Here is a 20,150-nt window from a genome sequence, read left to right as displayed (position 1 = left end):
GTATATTTATTGACTGATGACATTCTTTGTCAGCAAACTATTGCAGTCTGAGAGTATTTGTAAATACTGTAATAGTACAAAAACTGACCTGCACTTCTCTCCAATGAATTTAATTTTAACACAGAAGAGAGTGAAATAAATAGGTGTAAAACTCTTTGATGATTTGTGTGGGAATAAAATGTCTGGCAGATGGAAAAATTGCTTTCAAATGTATATTGAACTTGTTTTTTGTTAAAAACATCCATTACACCATGGAAGAATTCTTGAATAGAAATAAGTAGTCAATTACAAACCTATAAAAGGCCAGTAGGTAGACATATAAATATATTTTAGCTGTAAATTCTCATTCAAATGATTTTCCACATTATAGCATTTGTTGTGAATATGAACTAGCTAACTACCTACCTGTTCAAAACAATGGAAAGTCCAGGAATGAATAACAGGAGACACTTCCTCAGTGGCCAGTGATCGTAGTCATGAGTGTGTGAGTTCTATTTTTGTGAAATTTTAACTGTGTGTGTGTGTGTGTGTGTGTGTGTGTGTGTGTGTGTGTGTGTGTGTTTTCTACTTCCAAAGTTCTTTTGGCCAAAAACTTTAATGTGAAGCAATCTTTTTGTTGTGCTCATCAGCAACTCAACATTAATTACCCACTTACTAATATAAATTTATATATGTTAATGCTTATTTTCTGTGCACGTTCCATAATTTATGTCATACCATGTAACTGAGTAACAAAAAATGGCATACTTATATTTAGTTTGGAAGGTGATTTAAATATTTATTTGGTAAGTGAAATAGAAGATATGTACAGAGAAAAATATAAACAGGCTGAAGTGATGTTGCAGCTAGGTGGAGGATGTGAAATGGCAATGATGTGTGATATTATTTATGCTGGTGACAAAGCACGTTTTGGGCAACCAGAAATTATAATTGGAACACTACCAGGAGCTGGTGGTACTCAGAGATTGACAAGAGCTGTTGGAAAATCAAAGGCAATGGAAATGTGTTTAACTGGCGATCAAGTTACTGCAAAGGAAGCCGAAAGAATGGGTAAAAATTGCATTCTACAACTTATTATAATGTAGCTTACAGAGACAAGAGTTGTTCAACGGAGGAAAGGAGTTCCTTTGAATGTGTTTTGTAGTTCTGTTATATGGTCAGTTTGGTTGCATGTAGATGTCAGGAAAGATAGTATTCAACAGTAGCAGGCTGTTGCAACACTTAGTTGTAGCATTGACAGTGACAGGCAAGGAGTTACTCAGGGTGCTGATCAACAGACAGAGTAGATCTTTTTGTAGAAACACTGCAACCAGTATCCTCTTGAAGTCATACTCAACATCTCATTCACACAAAAACATCTCCTCCAAATGTGAAATCTACAAACAAAATCCACAGAACTACCATCAGTAGATTCATGGAACCCTCTTAGTTTACCTGTTTTTGAGTCACCTGCAGAAATTCTTTCCGTTCACTCAATACTTTAAGCCCTTTGTATGGTTCAGATACAGTGATGATAATTTTGTGATATGAGCCAATGGAAAGGACACACTCTACTATTTTTTCCTGTAGAACCTCAAGAGCTACTCTCAAATTCATTTGACCTCATCCTTCTTGAAAGAATGAACTACCATCCTGAATGTTGATCTACAATTCTCAAATGGCTCCAAAAAAGCCTTTGTCCATCCCAGACCTACTAAGCACTAATTGTACCTCCATTGGGGCTGTCGTAATTTTTTCCACATCCATATACCTTGACATCTAGAGTTATCCAAATATACTGAGAACCTTGTCAGATACTTTACAGATGGGGTTTAACCTGCCCAGCAACAATAAAAACAGGTCTCTCATGTCATTTCTTTGTGTAAACTGATCAAGCCTGACATCACTATTAACCAAACTCTCTACCTTCTACTCTATAAATCCGTGCTATCAAATTTAGAAAGAAACTCAATTACATACTTCACTAGGGCTCCAAGTTACTCTTCTCATGCCTTCACATGAGAGATATCCTACCCAAACTCCTGTCCTTACTCCAAAAGTGGTATTCTGTTACCAACCCAATGTACACAATAAATAATCCAGGTTAAAGACCTGACCCATAAACCAGTTACCAACTCCTACTGCAGTCCTGTTACAGGCATTTTTATATCCTGTCATAGCAAGGGCCACATATTAAAGCAACCAAATCGTTAATCAGCTGTTTTGCGGCTGCTGTTCAACATTCTATGTGGCTATGACAACCACCTAACTACTCATATGGGTACCACCACCAAAATATGGCTAGCTGCAAGTTCAGCCACCAAGTTGCTGAAAATTCTGCCTACCATGACTCTAATTACTGCAGCATATTCTTCATTACCAGCGTCATTTGATCCCTCTTTTCCAGCATCAACTTCACTCAACTCCACATGTGAAAAATTTCACTTCAGCACACCCTCTGTTACCTCAGACATTTGGCTTCTACTCCCTTCCTTATTCACATCCTCTCTATTATTTCATCACTTTCCAGCCCCATCCAGTGTACCCAGCATGGTAGATCCACCATCACTGCATGGTAACACATGTCACCTGAGGCAGAGGATCAGTGTGAAGACTGGCTGTCTAGCCATGCCCATTCACCCTGTGAGTGGACAGGTAGTAGCTCCTTCAGCAGGATCCAAGCAGGCACACAGGGGAAAGAGGTCTGTTAGCTATCAGGAACTACAATGTCAGGCACATTATGGAACCCCTTAGGGAAATAGCACACAGACTCATGAGGAAAACCAATGTGCAGTCTGTATGTCTCTCAATGGGTCTCATCTGAGAATGCAGGAGGACTTGCCTGCAGCTAGTAAGCATACAGGTGCAGTCATCTGCAAGTTGTCACTCTCATAGACACTAATGATACCTGTCACTTGGTTTCTGAGGCCATCCTCAGTTCATACGGATGGCTAGTGTAAGTGTTGAAGACTACTGGCCTCATGCTCTGGGTGCAAACAGAGCTTGAAATTTGCAGCATTGTCCCCAGAGTTGATTGGGGTCCTCTGGTTTTGAGCCAAGTGGAGGGTCTCAACCAAGGATTCATCAACTCTCTGACAATCTTGGCTGTAGGTTTCTGGATCTATGTTAATGAGCAGAGAATTGTAGGAATTCTGTTGATAAGACAAGGGTTCACTAGACAAAGAAAGCAGTTACTCAGATAGCAGAATGTTTGTGCAGTGCACATGTGGTTTTTTTTAGGCTAGGCAGTAGTTTGAGATACTCTGAAGAACACTCATTAGTCAACAATCATATAGCAAAATCAGACCACATTCAGAGTAAGGAAACTTTAACTGTCAAAATTTTATCAGTAAAATATTGAAGTATTCATAACAGAGTCCTGAATTTATTGTCCTCCAGAAATGTTGTCACACTCATACTATTCTCAGGACAGTGAGCTGGTTGAAAGCTGAAGTAGAAAGCTCTGAAATATTTAGTGGCTCATGGAACAGTATTGGAAAGAGAGATTAGATGCCATATGAGTGAAAATGTTCACTGCTATTGACATAAAAATATTGTGTCTATTGAGGTCAAAACTGAGTCTGTTGATGAAGTTATCTGGAAGTATGTAACAGATCTAAGTGAACTCAAGTTAATTATAGGGTGTTTTTACCAGCCACTTGATTCTGCTGTGGCAGTTTTAGAATCACTGAAAGAAAGTTTACATACAGTAGTGTGGAAGTATGCAGATAATGTAACATTAGTTGGAGGTGACTTTAATGTACTGAGTATAAACTGGGATGTCTATGGATTCACTGTGCACGGAATACAAAAAACCAGTCTTGTGAAGCACTTTTGTACACGTTTTCAAAAAACTGTCTTGAGTAGTTAGATTGACAGCCCACATGCAATGGAAATATCTTAGACCTTGTACCTCAAACAGGCATGGCCTTATTAACAGTTCCAGTAGAGAGACAGAGATTAATGACCATCATGTCATCATACAGACAATGGTCACTAAAGTTAATAAATCAATTAAGAAGGCTAGAAGAGTATTTTTGCTAGAAAGAGCATATAAGAATTTGTTAGCATCACACTTAGAGAGTGAAAGGACATGATTTAATTCCAGTATTATGAAAATAGAGGAATTATGTGTAAAGCCTGAAAAGATTCTAAATCATCCTCCAGAGTAGTATTTGCCTGTTAGTGGATTAAGGACCCAAAGACCTACTGTGGTTTAGTAACTAAAATGCTGAGGAAGCAAAGACTGTTGCACGCTCAGTTCAAAAGAGTGTGCATGAATGATGACATGCTAGAGTTACAGACATTTGTGCATCTGTAAAATGGTTGATCCATGAAGCATACAACAGCTACCACCATCATGCCGTAGCAAAAGATCATTCTGGTCACTATTGGGCACAGGAAGCTGTATGAGGATACAAAATGACTTAGATAAAATTTCTAGTTGGTTAGATGAATTACTGCTAGCTGTAAATGTGGAAAAATGTTAGGTAATGCAGATGAGTAGGATAAAGATACCATAATGTTTGAATACAGTATTGTTATTGTGCTGCCTGGTACAGTCAAATGGATTAAATGTCCAGATGTAACACTGCAAAGAGATATGAAATGGAAAGGACATGTAAGGATTGTAGTAGGGCAACCAAATGAGGGACTTCGGTTTATTGGGAGAATTTTAGGAAAGTAAGGCTTATTGGTAAAGGAGACCACATATAGAACACTAGTATTATCTATTCTTGAGTACTGCTCAAGTGTTTGTGATCCCCACCGGGATGGATTAAAAAAAACATTGAAGCAATTAAGAGGCAGGCTGCTAAATTTGTTGCTGGTATGTTTGATCAACACATAAGTTTTATGGAGATGCTGGAAGAAAGACAGCATTCTTTTAGAGGAACACTATTGAGAAAATTTGGAGAACCAAAATCTGAAGCTGACTGCAGAAGGATTTTACTGCCGCAATGTACATTTTGCTTGAGGACCAAGAAGATAAGGTAACATAAGAAAAACTGGAGCTCATGTGAAGTATATAGACAGTCATTGTTCCCCTGCTCTATTTGTGAGGAAAGGAAATGACTAGTAGTGGTACAAGATGTCTTCTGCCACACACTGTACAGTGGCCTGTGGCGTATATGTGTAGATGTAGCTGTATGTAGATGTGGATATTGTCCATAAATGGCTTTAGACACCGCCTATGTGTCATTTCCAGAATGAATCTTTCACTCTGCAGTATAGTGTGCATTGTCTTGAAAGTTCCTGACGAACTGAAAATCTGTTCTGTACCAAGACTCAAGCCTGGAATCATTGTTTTCTTCTTTTTTCTTTGACATGCTATGCTTTATTAAGTCAAAAACTTCTGATTGGTCACTCAAAATTCCCACCATGTTTGTTACACTATTTATTTGAGAAAGGAATTTTTTTCCAAAGACTGAATACAGTTCCACCCACAATATGTCGTGAACATCATCTGGATTATGCATGAATGAATCACAAAGCTGTTCCCTATATTGTAATCAAACAGTTTGTTATAAGAAAGCATTTTTAATTAGTATACAGGGATGGGTTGTACTTTTGTGTTACATGTTACATTCTTGTCATCATTTTTGAATTGATCTCACTACAGTGTATTACAAAGTACCAAGGAAGACAAAGATTTAATTACTTGATTCTTGTGCTAGTGCTATACATGGCTGCCTACTATGCATTTGAATACATCACTTGATATCTCATCATAACAGATGAGCTGACACATTATAATACTTAATGGTTTAAAATTTAAATTATAGTCATATGTTTGAAATTAAGTGGCATGGTTAAAATTTGTGAAGTGCTTGTAAGTAACTCTACAATGAGAAGGCTAGGGTGTAATATGAACAATGGATGAACAAGAACAACAATCTGTCTTTGAATTTAGTTTTCACAAAAATGGATAGACACATAAAAAATTGGGCAAGTGCGAGGAGGACTCGCACTCTGAGGGTCCCGTACAAACTTAATTATGTATATAGGCAGTTCATCCATCCCAGGAATCAAGATTCTTCATGATTTTTCTCTCTTATTGTCATTGATACTGGCAAAATATCAAGTTCAGGAATTCCAAGACTTTCAAGAATTTTTTAATTTTAAGCTTTAATTTGAGTAATAAATGATAAACTAAATATTTTTGCTGTGGTATAACTACAAATTAACAATTTTCTGATTTTTTTCCCTTTACTTGTACTGTTAAACCTTACTTATTACCAAATTTCATTATTCTTGGTCAACAGGAAGTACCCTACAGGTTTTGATGACTAAGGTTGTGAACATTGAAATACACTTTATCTTTTGATTGCATTGACTTAGACGTTTAACTTTTTTACAACACAGGACCGGAAACCTCAGTATGTGTATTAAATTTCAACTTGTTACATCTACCCTTCCTGAAGAAAAGTGGTCTGAACAGACTGATGGACAGACTGTCAGACAACAAATGATGAAAAAAATATTGTTTTTGTATGATGTAGTTACAAATTAACAATTTTCTGATTTTTTTCCTTTAGCTGAACTGTGAAACCTTGCTTATTAGCAAGTTTCATGATTCAAGGTCAACACAAAGCACGCTATAGGTTTTCATGAGTGAGTTTGCAAGTATCAAAATATGTGACATAAATGGCCATACCTTTTGATTACATTGACTTTGGAGCTAATGTCTATTTCTCTGCCAAGGGGCCACAGACCTTAGTATGTGACACAAATTTCAACTTGATACTCATCCCTGAGAAAAATGGGTCCTAAAAGATGGATGGACAGACAAACAGTCAGATAACAAATGACAAACTTTATTTCATGTGATATAATTACAAATTAACAATTTTCAGATTTTGTTCTTTAGTTCTACTGTGAAACCTTGCTGCTTGCCTATTCTATATCAATAGGAAGTCCCTACAGGTTTTGATGAGTGATTTAGCGAGTGTCAGAATACATGACATAAATTGCTGCATCTTTTGATTGCAATTGTTTCCATTTTTTACACTGCCAAGAGACTGTAGATCTCGATATGTCAGTATGTATAATAAATTTCAACATGATACATCTAACCATTCCTGAGAAAAAGTGTTTTCAACAGACAGACAGACTGACTGACATACAGACATTCAAGACAGTAATCCTATGAGAATCCTGTTTTTACCAGCTGATGTGGGAACCCTAAAAAGAATGCTAACATTAAGTGTCCAGCTAAATCAATTGGATTCTTTATATATTTGTTGGATTCCTATTTTTTACATGTAGACTGAATTTGTTTATTTGTTTACATTGTCTTTGCACTGTTACCTCATATATTTGTTTTATATCTACAGGTTTACATCACAAGCAGAATCTTAAATTTCATTAAATGAGTATTAACGCTATCAGTCAAAAAAAGACTTCATTTTTATATTAAAATGATTCCCCTTTTATAATCTTAGTAGCTCTTGGTAGTTCTTTAAACCAAATCAAACCAGTGATGTATGGGCTTTTATCATTTTCACTTTTATTCTTGGCCAAAAGTAGTTATATTTCGTTCTGGGCTTGCCATATACATAAGTGGTTCTTGATAACTTCAGTTGATTAGCTCACAAGAAAATGTAAACTATTTAAATATATGTAAAGAATATATTGTTGAGCATTTGTGCTGTACATATACTTCACCACACCATTCTCTGTGATCTGTCACATGTATAAATATTATTGCCCTTTTATGCAATAGCATTATTCTTTGTAAATGAATGAAAACTACACAGCCCCATAATTAAATCCCACAGCTAGGAAACTGATAAATCATTCCATAATATACTATTTGCAGTGTTTGACTAAGAACTATCTTTGTGAAGTGGCTAAAGAGAGATAAGTCACAGTTGTTGCTTTAATGTGGTTTATACACATCAGATTTTTCATCCAGATATACACACCCATAAATTTACAGCTACCAGATTCAGTTGCCTAGATGTTATAGACCTTATTTACATTTATGTGGTGAGAACTACCAATTTTAAATGCCAATAATTGAAATTATGTGGTATTCAACTTGAGGCCTCGATTGTTGAAGTATTTAGCTAATTCTGTTACACAACAAGTAGAAAAAGCTTTGAATTCTTTACATTCACCATCATAGAATAAGACTGGCACACCATTAGCATAGCTTATTATATAGTAATTAGTAGGTTGTACAATGTCATTAATGCACATGAGAAAGAGAAAGGCCCCTAAGATTGAGCCCTTAGGTACAGCCTGTATTACTGCATTACCACTGTACTGAAAGTTTATAATCTTATCATCTAATCTGTATGCCAGTTCAGTGTTCCTTATGATTCAACAGGCATTGGCTACAAGTTGCATGCATTGTTTCTGTTTTTTTCATTGTCACAGAAATGAAATGACAGATCTGCTTATTCTCATTGTGAAGACAAATAGCACTCTCATATTATTATTATTATCCTTTTTATAGGTCTTGTGAGTAAAGTGTTCCCTGCTAGCCAACTTATGAGTGAAGTCATCAAATTAGCAGAGAAAATCTCTTCATATTCGCCACTGATTGTGACTCTGTGCAAAGAGGCAGTAAACACAGGTTAGTGTTCACAATGCTGGGAACTATGCTATTCCTTCAATGGAATTGATTGAAATGAAACAGTACAGTATTAAAAACTTTTATTCATTTAATTTAGGGTTCACAGAAGAAAAAAATTAGTGTGTAGTATCCAATATAAAGATAATCAAGCCTTATCGTAATGCTGTTAGAGAAAAGAGAAAACATTAAGTATTTTTCCAGTCAACTTGCATCTACCTGAGTTAAGTATTCAATAACATAAGGCCAGATTACAGCTTTTTAAGACTCTTAGACACTGTATTACTGAGATGCCAAGATGAGGGCCTTTTTTTATATGATTAGTTTATACAAATAATCAAGTCAAAATATAAGTGTAAAATATGAACTGCTCACATGATGGATCACTTACATAATGAATAAGATTCATTATTAGTTTTACAGATTCATTAGTAAGGAGTTTCATATGAATGTGTAAGATATCACTAGCATAAAAACTGCATGTCAAATGCATCTGAAAAATCTGTGATGTGACGCTTGTGTCAAGTTGCAAATACTTGGTGATATTGGTTTTCTAGGTATTAGACCATGGCATGTTTCTGTGCCAAACATTTTAGCCCCTACTGTGAGAGATGTCCTCAAATGGCATCTACATACATACTCTGCAAAACATAGTGAATTGCATGCCAGAGGGTACTTCACATTGCACCAGTTATCAGTACAGAAACATTTCTCTTGTGTTCTATCAGTGCAGTGAAGACTGCCCTGGCTTTACCTGCAACTGTGCCATATCCCTACAAATGGTTCTGGTGCACTGTAATTAATCTAATATTTGTCTCATGATCCCTATGGAAGTGATACATAAGAGGCTGTAGTATATTCCTATTTTCATCACTTAAAACTGGTTCCTGAACTTCCATAAGTGGGCTTTCTTGGGACAGTTTGCATCAATCTTCAGGTGTCTAGTTTCTACAGCACCTTGATGACTATCACCCATCAAAAAATCTTGTGACCATCTGTGTTGCCCTGGTCTGTATACAATCAATGTCCCTTGTTAGTCCTGTTTGGTACAGGTTCAAATACACTTGAGCAATATTTTAGGACTGGTTGCATGAGTGTTCTGTAAGCAACCTTCTTTGTGTGCATATTGCATTTCTCTCACGTTCTACCAGTGCAGTGAAGACTGCCCTAGCTTTACCTGCATCTGTGCCATATCCCTACAAATTGGAACATTCAACTATTTGTAGAATAACATCCTCAAAGAATTCAGGTAACTTTTTGTGATTAGATCCAATTAATTTCCATCATGTGGAGCCTCTGGAATAGCCTTTTCTGTGTAGCTCTTAGAGTGGGCATTTAGTTGGTGTGTTGGTGGTAGAGGTGGCCAATAAAATCAATCAGACATCTGTAAAATGGTAGCACATTAATAGGTTTATTTTCAAGATGTAGACTTAATAATTGATCTATACATTGCTTTATACATCTGTATGTCCTTTTATAGTGCTGGGTTATATACAACGAGTGTAATATTCTTTATAGAAACAAATAATTTAGAATGCTGTTACAATCTGATGAGACACCGATAAGTAATAATCCTTAGTAAAATCATGCTACATCAATGTACTTCCCTCATTGCAGTCTTACTTATTAAGATTGATATTAGTCTGAAACTTCAATGAATCTGGGCATAGCTCTGAGTGCATCTGATTAAAAAGATGCATCAGCCAATCAGAGTTGCAAGCAGTGAGGCCATGTGAATGTAGTATCTTCTGGTGACATGCATATGTGGCACCCCCAATTGGGAACAGCGAGCAGTGGAAGAATGAGCTCAACTGACAGCAGCCTGTCTTCCCCATAGCCCATAGCTGTGAGTGGCAGTCAATGAAGTTGCTATCAATGCTGCATTAGCAATGTTTCACAGGATGCTTTTTCATGCTCATGACTTATAAAACTGTAATTTTTGAACTGATTGTTATGTAATTGAGTATCCTCCAGTGACAGCATGTTTGGGAGCTTAAGTACTTACGTTTTCCATAAAGCTTCTGATTAAATCTTGGAAGTGAGTCAATAGAAGGATCCAATTATAAGTTTACTTCCACCCTTGATCTCAGCCTAGCTCAGAGAACTTCATATGCAGTTTCAGTTTCTATCATTGTGGATTTGAGTTTCTTGTATACAACAAATACACCACATTCATTAACCATTAGCCTCAACTTTTGATATGCATTTAGATTTTCCCCAAAAATCTCACTATCAACTCCAGGTTTTAACACGCTTTCTGTACCTAGTATTATGTGAGGCTCACTGCCTTTCAGGATCTCTCAAACTCTAAAACTTCATTGCGAATGCTTTGGCAGTTAATCATTAAAAGTTTAATACTCTCACCTGTAGGGGATGTTCCTTTGCATCTTATACTGACACTTCCAGGTCCCCTGCAGCTGTCATTATCCTGGCTGGATGGAGAGTCACCTAATCTAAAAAGGTCTCATGTCTGCACCACAAACAGTCAGCTACTAGGCTAGCTCTATTTGATGTTTAGTTCACACCCAACCCATTTACGGGAATTCTACAGTTCTCAGCTTACATAACAGTCAGCTGAATTCTCTGACAATACAAGTGAAGCCAAAAAGGAAATAATGAAATGTATTTGTGAAATCAAAACAGATCTGACATTGTTAGGCATTGTAGAAAGTTTGCCAGATTACCAAAATCTGAAATATTAAGTTCAAAAAATTAACAAATGACAAGATGACCAAGAGAAAAACCAAAGAAGACTGGAACAACACCATCTGGAGAGAGAAAGGAAGTTCACAGAAAGAAAATAAAAGAAATATGGGCTCAAATGAAGGCAAATGTCATCCCCTGAGTACATTGTGTAGTCCTAATTGCCTTATTTGTATACAACAATATAATAATTGTTGTGACTTGGCAAGACAGCCAAGCCACTATGATTGGTAGCCGAAAGGCATGCGTTAAGCTCACGCAGGCTGGCGTGAGGTCTGGAACAGTTATAGGAGTTAGACTTTAGCAAAAAAGGTCGTAGCTGTTGGAATACTTAACTTTAATCCATAATTGGTGAACATCGGTCTGACCGTACATGCATCACAAGATAAATAGCAAATGATAATGGCGCCTTGCTAGGTCGTAGCAAATGACGTAGCTGAAGGCTATGCTAACTATCGTCTCGGCAAATGAGAGCTTAATTTGTCAGTGAACCATCGCTAGCAAAGTCGGCTGTACAACTGGGGCGAGTGCTAGGAAGTCTCTCTAGACCTGCCGTGTGGCGGCGCTCGGTCTGCAATCACTGATAGTGGTGACACGCGGGTCCGACGTTTACTAACGGACCGCGGCCGATTTAAAGGCTACCACCTAGCAAGTGTGGTGTCTGGCGGTGACACCACATTCCTCCCCTGCAAATCGGCGAACGGTTGTGTTATAAGGCTTCCGCCCGCCGTGGGGAGGACCCCATGTTGACGTATGCGACGAAGTGGGGAGCCTAACAACAGACGAGGCTGTGCCACCCGCACCCTGCCATTCGGTCCGAGGGGAGCTAGGAAACGCCTGAAAACCTACTCCAGGGTGCACGCCAACATGCGGTGTATGCGCCCTTAGAGAGACAGGAGGGGCCGAAGGGTCGACCTCCATCGAGCCGGGGCACCTGACGGGTGAAGACGACATATGCTCCGGAGTGGGCAAGAATTCCATGGTGGAGGACAACTGGTCACGGGAATGGATCGGCGGCGCATGACCCAGGGAGGTGCCCGGCGGTTGCAGCGACGCGTCCACTGTGGGCGGCGCTGGCGGGAGAACAGGCGGCAGCGGCGGCGGCGGCGCGTCGCCATGGGGCAAAATGGAAAGCAGCGTCGGTAACACCTGGGGCTGGGGCGAGCCAGTAGATGGGTCCCCAGGGCGCTGACCAGACGGCACCATCGCTGAAAGCAGATGGGGAGCGGCAGACCCCGTGCGGCGACAGAGGCGCAGATGATTGAGATGCTGACGCACCTCACCAGAGACTCCCAAAACCAGATACATAGTGCGGCCGAGGCAGCGAAGAATGCGCCCTGAGAGCCAACGCCGTGAACCTCGATAGGTGCGATAGTATACAATGTCGCCTGGGGCAAAATCAGGTGACTGCCGCTGCACAGGAACCTGATGCGGCGGATGTAGCAAAGACATAAAGGTTCGATGAGGGCGACCGTGAAGCAACTCAGCCGGCGAGTGACCATCTCGGGGCTGAGAGCGATACGAGGATAAAAAGAGCAATAACGCGTCCTCCCGAGAATGCGACGCTTTCAACTTCAACATCTGTGACTTGAAAGTCCGGACCAAACGTTCAGCGGCACCGTTGGACTGTGGCAAAAACAGCGCGGATGTCAGATGTTGAATACCATTGGCCTTGCAGAATGACTGAAATTTTGCGGACACGAATTGTGGGCCATTGTCGGAAACAACAGTCTCAATTTTCCGGAAGGTTTTTGCAAAAGTACTAAGGGTGATGCCCAGAGGGAAGCCTGCACACGTTCAATTACACCTTGTGATTTCAAATTGTGTAATGTTTTTGCAACTTCACCACGCAATGCGTGGGGAACATTGCACGCTCTAAAAAACGTCTGTTGCGCTTTTATTTTCAGTTCCAAATGTGCTTTATAGTTCTTAGCGCAACCGAGGCCCGGTGCAAAAATGTCTGCAAATTCTTCACAGAGACAAAAACACTGGCTGAAGGCACAGTCTGGTTCACTGATAGGACCTGATTTACTCTAGACAAGTTAAACAACTGAAATAAATCGAAACCAAACAAGTTCACTGCAGGAGAAGAACGAAGGACGTAAAATGACACAAGTTTTGTTTGTCCCTTTTATGTTGCAAGAAGGCTGCACTGTCCTAACACAGGGATCACCTGTCCGGAATAACTAGTTAGCATAACATTTGCGGCACGCAACGAAGGTGTGCCCAACTGTTTGTACATGTCGAGAATGAGTAGTGAAACTGCAGCTCCGGTATCGAGCTGGAATGGTATCACTTTGCCGTTAATGTCCAAGTCAACAAAAAGTTCATTGTCCTGCTGACGACAAGAGCGACTGTCTCGTGCAACGTGAACTGACACTGGTACAGAATCACTTGCGACATGACGGGATTTCCAGCGATGTCAACGCACACTATTTGTGGGACGAACACAGTCACTGTTAGAGAGAGGAGCACTGGGCGGAGTGGCATGAACTACATGAATTTCCATGGGCAAAGTGTCGCGAGCCTGAGGATCCTAGGTTCGATTCCGATTCTGGCGCGAAGCAAAGGGCCTGGAATGGTTGTGAGTGTCCAATCGGAGCTTTTTCTGGCAAACACTTTGAACATGTCCTTTTTTATTACAGAAAAAGCAAATAGCTTGGCGTGACGGGCAATTCTCACGCGAATGTCTAGTAGCACACCGCGGGCATGATTTCACTGCATTTGCATGCTGGCGTGGGACACGTGGCTGAGAGCCAGGCGGCTTTGGCGCAGCCGGGCGCGAGGACTGTTTACTGTTCCGTGCAGCTCGCCTGGCGGGCCAGTTAATGTGACACACAGGTGGCGAAGTTTCAAATGATTCCTGAGCAAAGTCAAGTGTGGCCTGCCGATCCAATATGTCCATCACTTGTTGAATGGAGGGATTGACTAGTTTCAAAATCTGTTCCCTTATACGAACATCAGAAACGTTCTGTGCAATTGCATCACGCACCATAGTATCTGAATAAGGGAGTCCACATTCACACTCAAAAGCACAATCCCTAGTAAGGCCTTGCAAGGTTGCAACCCACTCCCTATTAGTCTGACCGGCCGTACGTTTTGTACGAAAGAAGGTATACCTTTCTGCAACTACATTTACTGTTTCTTTGAAATAGGCATCTAATGCAGACCAAATTTCTTCGTAGGACAGAGTTGCTACATCGCGTCGGGGAAACAATTTGACTATCACACAGTATGTGGATACGCCGACACACGATAATAAGAAAGGCTGCCGCTCGTTACCTTGAATTCTGTAGGCGGCGAGATGGAATCCAAATTGGCGGGACCACTCCGTCCAGCTTTCCAGTGCCGCATCAAAAGGACGAAAAGGTGGTGCAACTGTGTGTTGTGGCTGCGGTAGCAGTGGAGCGGCGGCTGCCGCATCGTTTTGCAGTGCACGTTGACCCTGGACGAGCTGTCCAAGGGCATCCAGTAATGCCTGTGTCTGCTGGTTCTGTAAGCGATAAAATTCGGACAGCACATCTGGAGAATGTGGCAAAGCCATTACACAAGTAAATCAGGGCAGGAGCAGTATAGATACGAGCGCAAAGTGGGCTCGTTGCCAATCCTCGGTACCAAACTGTTGTGACTTGGCAAGACAGCCAAGCCACTATGATTGGTAGCCGAAAGGCTCGCGTTAAGCTCACGCAGGCTGGCGTGAGGTCTGGAACAGTTATAGGAGTTAGACTTTAGCAAAAAAGGTCGTAGCTGTTGGAATACTTAACTTTAATCCATAATTGGTGAACATCGGTCTGACCGTACATGCATCACAAGATAAATAGCAAATGATAATGGCGCCTTGCTAGGTCATAGCAAATGACGTAGCTGAAGGCTATGCTAACTATCGTCTCGGCAAATGAGAGCTTAATTTGTCAGTGAACCATCACTAGCAAAGTCGGCTGTACAACTGGGGCGAGTGCTAGGAAGTCTCTCTAGACCTGCCGTGTGGCGGCACTCGGTCTGCAATCACTGATAGTGGTGACACACGGGTCCGACGTTTACTAACGGACTGCGGCCGATTTAAAGGCTACCACCTAGCAAGTGTGGTGTCTGGTGGTGACACCACAATAATAATACTGTTTGGCATGTCATTTAGTGTGATCATTAAGGGTGATAATACACTTCCTTAGGGCAGTCTTGAAGTTATTTATACATCTGTTGATGACTTTTGTAATCTACCTCTCCCTTTCTTGTTGTTTCTACTGTCCACGATGGTGAAATCTTTTCAGAAAATCCGAGAGAGTAATATTTACATTAAACTTTTTACTTATCTTTTCTCTCACAATTGGCTTCAGTTCTTCATGTCTAGGGGTCTGATTTTAAAACTGAAATTCTCACATGTTAGGCTCTCATGGTTCAATTGAGCCAAATAATTTTGAAGAATGTCTTTGCAGAATTTCTGTTTATTTTCTCACGTTTCACTCTACAGTAATAACAATATTCCAAAGGGTTTGCAATTTTTCTTGGCAAATGAATTTCTGTTAGTTTAGATTATTATTTTATAAATGAATCCAGAAATAAACATAATACAGTATTACATTGCATAATTAATAAAAGAAATTTAAATGTGCCAAATACATCGCAATTTCAAATGTTTCTAAAAAATCATTTTTAACTGTACATTCAGAGCTAGTAAATATCGATTGTAACAATGAAAACAAAATAATTCCTTTTCATAAATTTTATCTTGAAATATAACATACTGCGTATAAAATTATATGAAATATTTCAGAAAAACAGCCGGCCGCGGTGGTCTCGCGGTTCTAGGCGCGCAGTCCGGAACCGCGCGACCGCTACGGTCGCAGGTTCGAATCCTGCCTCGGGCATGGATGTGTGTGATGTCCTTAGGTTGGTTAGGTTTAAGTAGTTCTAAGTTCTAGGGGACTGATGACCACAGGTGTTAAGTCCCATAGTGCTGAGAGCCATTTGAGAAAAACAGCAGAGATAATACTGACCTGTGGAAAAAAAAGAAAAATATTTCTTGTGTTGACTACTACTGTTGGGGAAAAGTAATACTAGAGGAGGATGTACCTTTACACTTTCCATCCAAGATAACAGGCTACATCTTGCCTACCAATAAATCACCAATACAGTCACAAATTTTGTTTGATACATCATATTCATTAATGAGGTTCAAGGGTTGTAGGTTGCAGTATCTATGCAGAAATAAAGGGATTTACAAACAGTACAAAAGTCTTGAGAACTGCAGTAAACAAGTGTTTGATGAGGGACAAAAACAACTGTGTATAGTATTTGGTATGTGTAATATTGTACAGACAAATACCATAGCTGTTTCCTGTGTTAATACACCAGTGAAAATGAAGACTACATTTTGTTTTAGTAAAACATTAAAAATTAACTAGACTCTGTTTATATAATATATTTTGCTTTTAGATCCATGTGGGAGAAGAGTGGCTTTGGTGATGTTTCTAGTGAGTTACACAATGGGGGGATAACAGGCAAGTTGGAGAGGGAAGTTCCCCACCATTGCCAATTGAACCAGAGCCTCCATGGCTGTAGTCTTGTCTGTGGAAATATGCAACATATCATGATACATGCATGAGTTTTGATACAATTAACATGAAAAGTTTGTTTAAAATTTTGTGTAGTTTTCAATGTAAATTTTTCTGACACATTCACCAAACCAGCTCTGTGCAACCTTATGAGTAAGTAGTGCAGGGAGACATTGCATCCATTCGTCAACCACATGAATAGAGTGCTTCCAAGATATATGGCGTATATCAAGAATGACAGAAAGTTGACTTGTTTTAGATATGTTGATTGAACAAAAAAATGATAGATGACACAGACATTCTGTGTATAAAAACATGACCCATACAGACCGATGCATTTCAGCAAACCCAGGAGGACGAACATATCGTGTGGTTTCCATTCTGTGATGCAACAGTCAGTAAGAGAGGTAGAGTCTTAAATAGATAATCAGACTGGTGTTTCACTCACACAAGAAGATTAATGATATCTTGCAACATGTTAAAGGTAACCTCAGCCTGAAGGTGCCAGGGACTTATAATATTCCTTGAAAGTGTGACAGCAATTTCATGGAGCAATCCATACAGACTGTTGCTGACCACTGTATGGAGCATCTGTGTCACCTGAAAGAAAAAAATTTTGATAATTTGGTGGTGCCTGAGCATGGATTGTTAAAAAAGCACAAGATAACATTTGAACATATGAGAACTATTGGGACTTGGTGATTAGAGAAGCTGTGTAAATAAGGCTGTGTGATAAAAACTTCAATAAAAACACCAGCTATGCACTTATCAATGCATGAAAGCAAGCATTTGATAAAAAATAGCACAGAGGAACACTTTCCATAGTTCATCACCTGATACAAATAATGGCACTGCAAGCAATGTGGGATAGCGAGTGCAAACCTAGTCTATGCACATAGAGTTTGCCGCCTCAGTACACACCATCTCCGTGATGTCATCCTGATGTAACCTAGGCAATCAAGTGCCATCCTGTGGGTATAAAATTAAGAGACTTTTCAGTTTTGTAACAATTAGGCATGGTCCCTGATGATGATGGAACTATTCATCGAAAGCTCAGTATTTTATCCAAATTTGATGCTGCAAGTTTACCAAAAAGTTTTCATTCTTGGCCTGCGATACCTTCATGAAAATGGTCTTTATTCAGCAATATCAATAGTGCTAGTACTTCTATTCAAATCCACAGAAATATAATCTGTGGCAGACTAGAGGTACAAGAACTGAATTTATGAGGAGCAGGATTCAAGTTTTTAAAACATTATCAACTTAGTTTTACCTGAACAATTGTTCTTGCTGTGAATAGATCCAGGAACAACAAGAGATATATTTATAAGCACATAGTGACAACAGAAGTTCAGAACAGTGTATGCAATAGATTCAAAAAAGTGAATGCAACAGGAAGGAATAAAAGAAGACAAAACAGAATATTAATGATCCACTGATGTTCATTATTACTCATTGATTAATTAAATAGGTCTGATTGTAATTGTATAATGAATTAAGTTTGTAGTCACAATATTAACATCTGTTTATGATAATCAGTTTCTGTTGTCTCTCAGAAGCTGTGTGTTTCAGTGCAGTAAATTGTTCTGCAAATGCATGGACAGAACACAAATATGTTTACAATTATATCATCCTTAGATTAGTAGCTAATAATATGTACCAGTTTCTTTTCTATATGCCTGTCTGCAACCTGGTTCTTCATATATGTAATGAGTAGCATCCATTCTTTTCATATTGCCATTATTTCATCATATCGCTAATGAAAGTGAAACGTTTATTGCTATAAAAGACTAGCAATCTGTTATAACACTTTTTTTCCAGTCTTACTTCATAGAAATAGTATCATTATCATTTTTATCTACTCATATGTCATTAGTAGATGATTACATAGTGTATTCAAGAATGTATTGCTGTGTTTACAAGTTACTTGGTTTGTAATAACAGTTTCCCATTATTTTACTAGATGTTAATTTGATTTGTAATCGTTTTCTGCTATTTTACTACCCCCGCCGCCTTGTTTACCTTTCCAAACAGATCATTTGATAATGACTTGGTAATATGACAGAACTGGTAATGGTACCATTTGTGTGACCTGAGGCTCAAATATATGATCACAAAATTACAAGAAAGTCACTGTGTTGGCATTTCCCCAAAGCAGCATTCCTAGTCTGTGTAACGTGATTAGTACTTTCAAAATAATTTTATGGAGGCAAGTGTGCAAAGTGTTGATTTTTTTTTTTTTTTTTTTTTTTTCAGCCCTTGAAACTACTCTACAAGATGGCCTTCAACTTGAAAAGTGCCTAGCCTATGCAACATTTGCAACTGTAAGTGTAATTAGGTACTGAAAATTATGTGGTTACATGCATTAACCACCATATTAGAGTAAACTACTTTAATGAAGCAAAATTCACATGCACAGCATAAAGAATAAATAATAAGTGCTGTAAGACCATAAGATGTTTCATTTTTTGGGGGTTCATAAATTGAAAAATTTGATGAAAACTAAAATTCTTGTGATTTATGACAGTCATTTTTATACAAGTCTCTTTTTTAAAAAATTTTATGTCTGCAATTTATTAATTTACATTTGTATATTGTAGAGGGCAGAGGGAAAGGGGGCGTTAACTTTATAAAAATTATCACATGTGTTTGTGTAACCATCCCTCCTAACTCTCACATTACAAACATTTGCCATACAACATTTCTACATTGTATACAGGGTGGTCCATTGATAGTGACTGGGCCAAATATATCATGAAATTAGCATCAAACGAAAAAACTACAAAGAACGAAATTCATCTAGCTTGAAGGGGAAACCGGATGGCGCTATGGTTGGCCGGCTAGATGGCACTGCCATGGGTCAAACGGATATTAACTGCGTTGTTTTTAAATCGGAACCCCCATTTTTTATTACATATTCATGTAGTATGTAAAGATATATGAATATTTTAGTTGGACCACTTTTTTTGCTTTGTGATAGATGGCGCTGTAATAGTCACAAATGTATAAATACGTGGTATCACGTAACATTCCGCCAGTGCAGACGGTATTTGCTTCATGATACATTACCTGTGTTAAAATGGACCGTTTACCAACCGCGGAAAAAGTCAATATCATGTTGATGTATGGCTATTGTGATCAAAATGCCCAACGCGCGTGTGCTATATATGCTGCTCGGTATCTTGGACGACATCATTCAAATGTCCAGACCGTTTGCCAGATAGTTACGTTATTTAAGGAAACAGGAAGTGTACAGCCACATGTGAAACGTCAACCACGACCTGCAACAAATGATGATGCCCAAGTAGGTGTAGCAGACAAACTGTACGAGAATCGGG

The 20,150-nt window shown here is 39.1% G+C and overlaps 1 protein-coding gene across 1 annotated transcript in view; it reads left to right on the top strand.

The window, feature by feature from the left end:
- The window catches only part of LOC124595038 (enoyl-CoA hydratase, mitochondrial-like), an 82,657-nt gene that overhangs the window by 41,123 nt on the left and 21,384 nt on the right, over positions 1-20,150 (top strand). Inside the window, exons 4-6 of the mRNA XM_047133601.1 lie at positions 846-1,050; positions 8,441-8,560; positions 19,069-19,136. Coding sequence (XP_046989557.1) covers positions 846-1,050; positions 8,441-8,560; positions 19,069-19,136 — 393 coding nt within the window. The remainder of the gene's footprint in view (positions 1-845; positions 1,051-8,440; positions 8,561-19,068; positions 19,137-20,150) is intronic.

Source organism: Schistocerca americana, chromosome 2 (genome assembly GCF_021461395.2).
Source record: "Schistocerca americana isolate TAMUIC-IGC-003095 chromosome 2, iqSchAmer2.1, whole genome shotgun sequence".
NCBI classification, from domain to species: Eukaryota; Metazoa; Arthropoda; class Insecta; order Orthoptera; family Acrididae; genus Schistocerca; species Schistocerca americana.
Note: the sequence above shows the minus strand (reverse complement) of the source record. Positions and strands in the feature narration are given on the sequence as shown.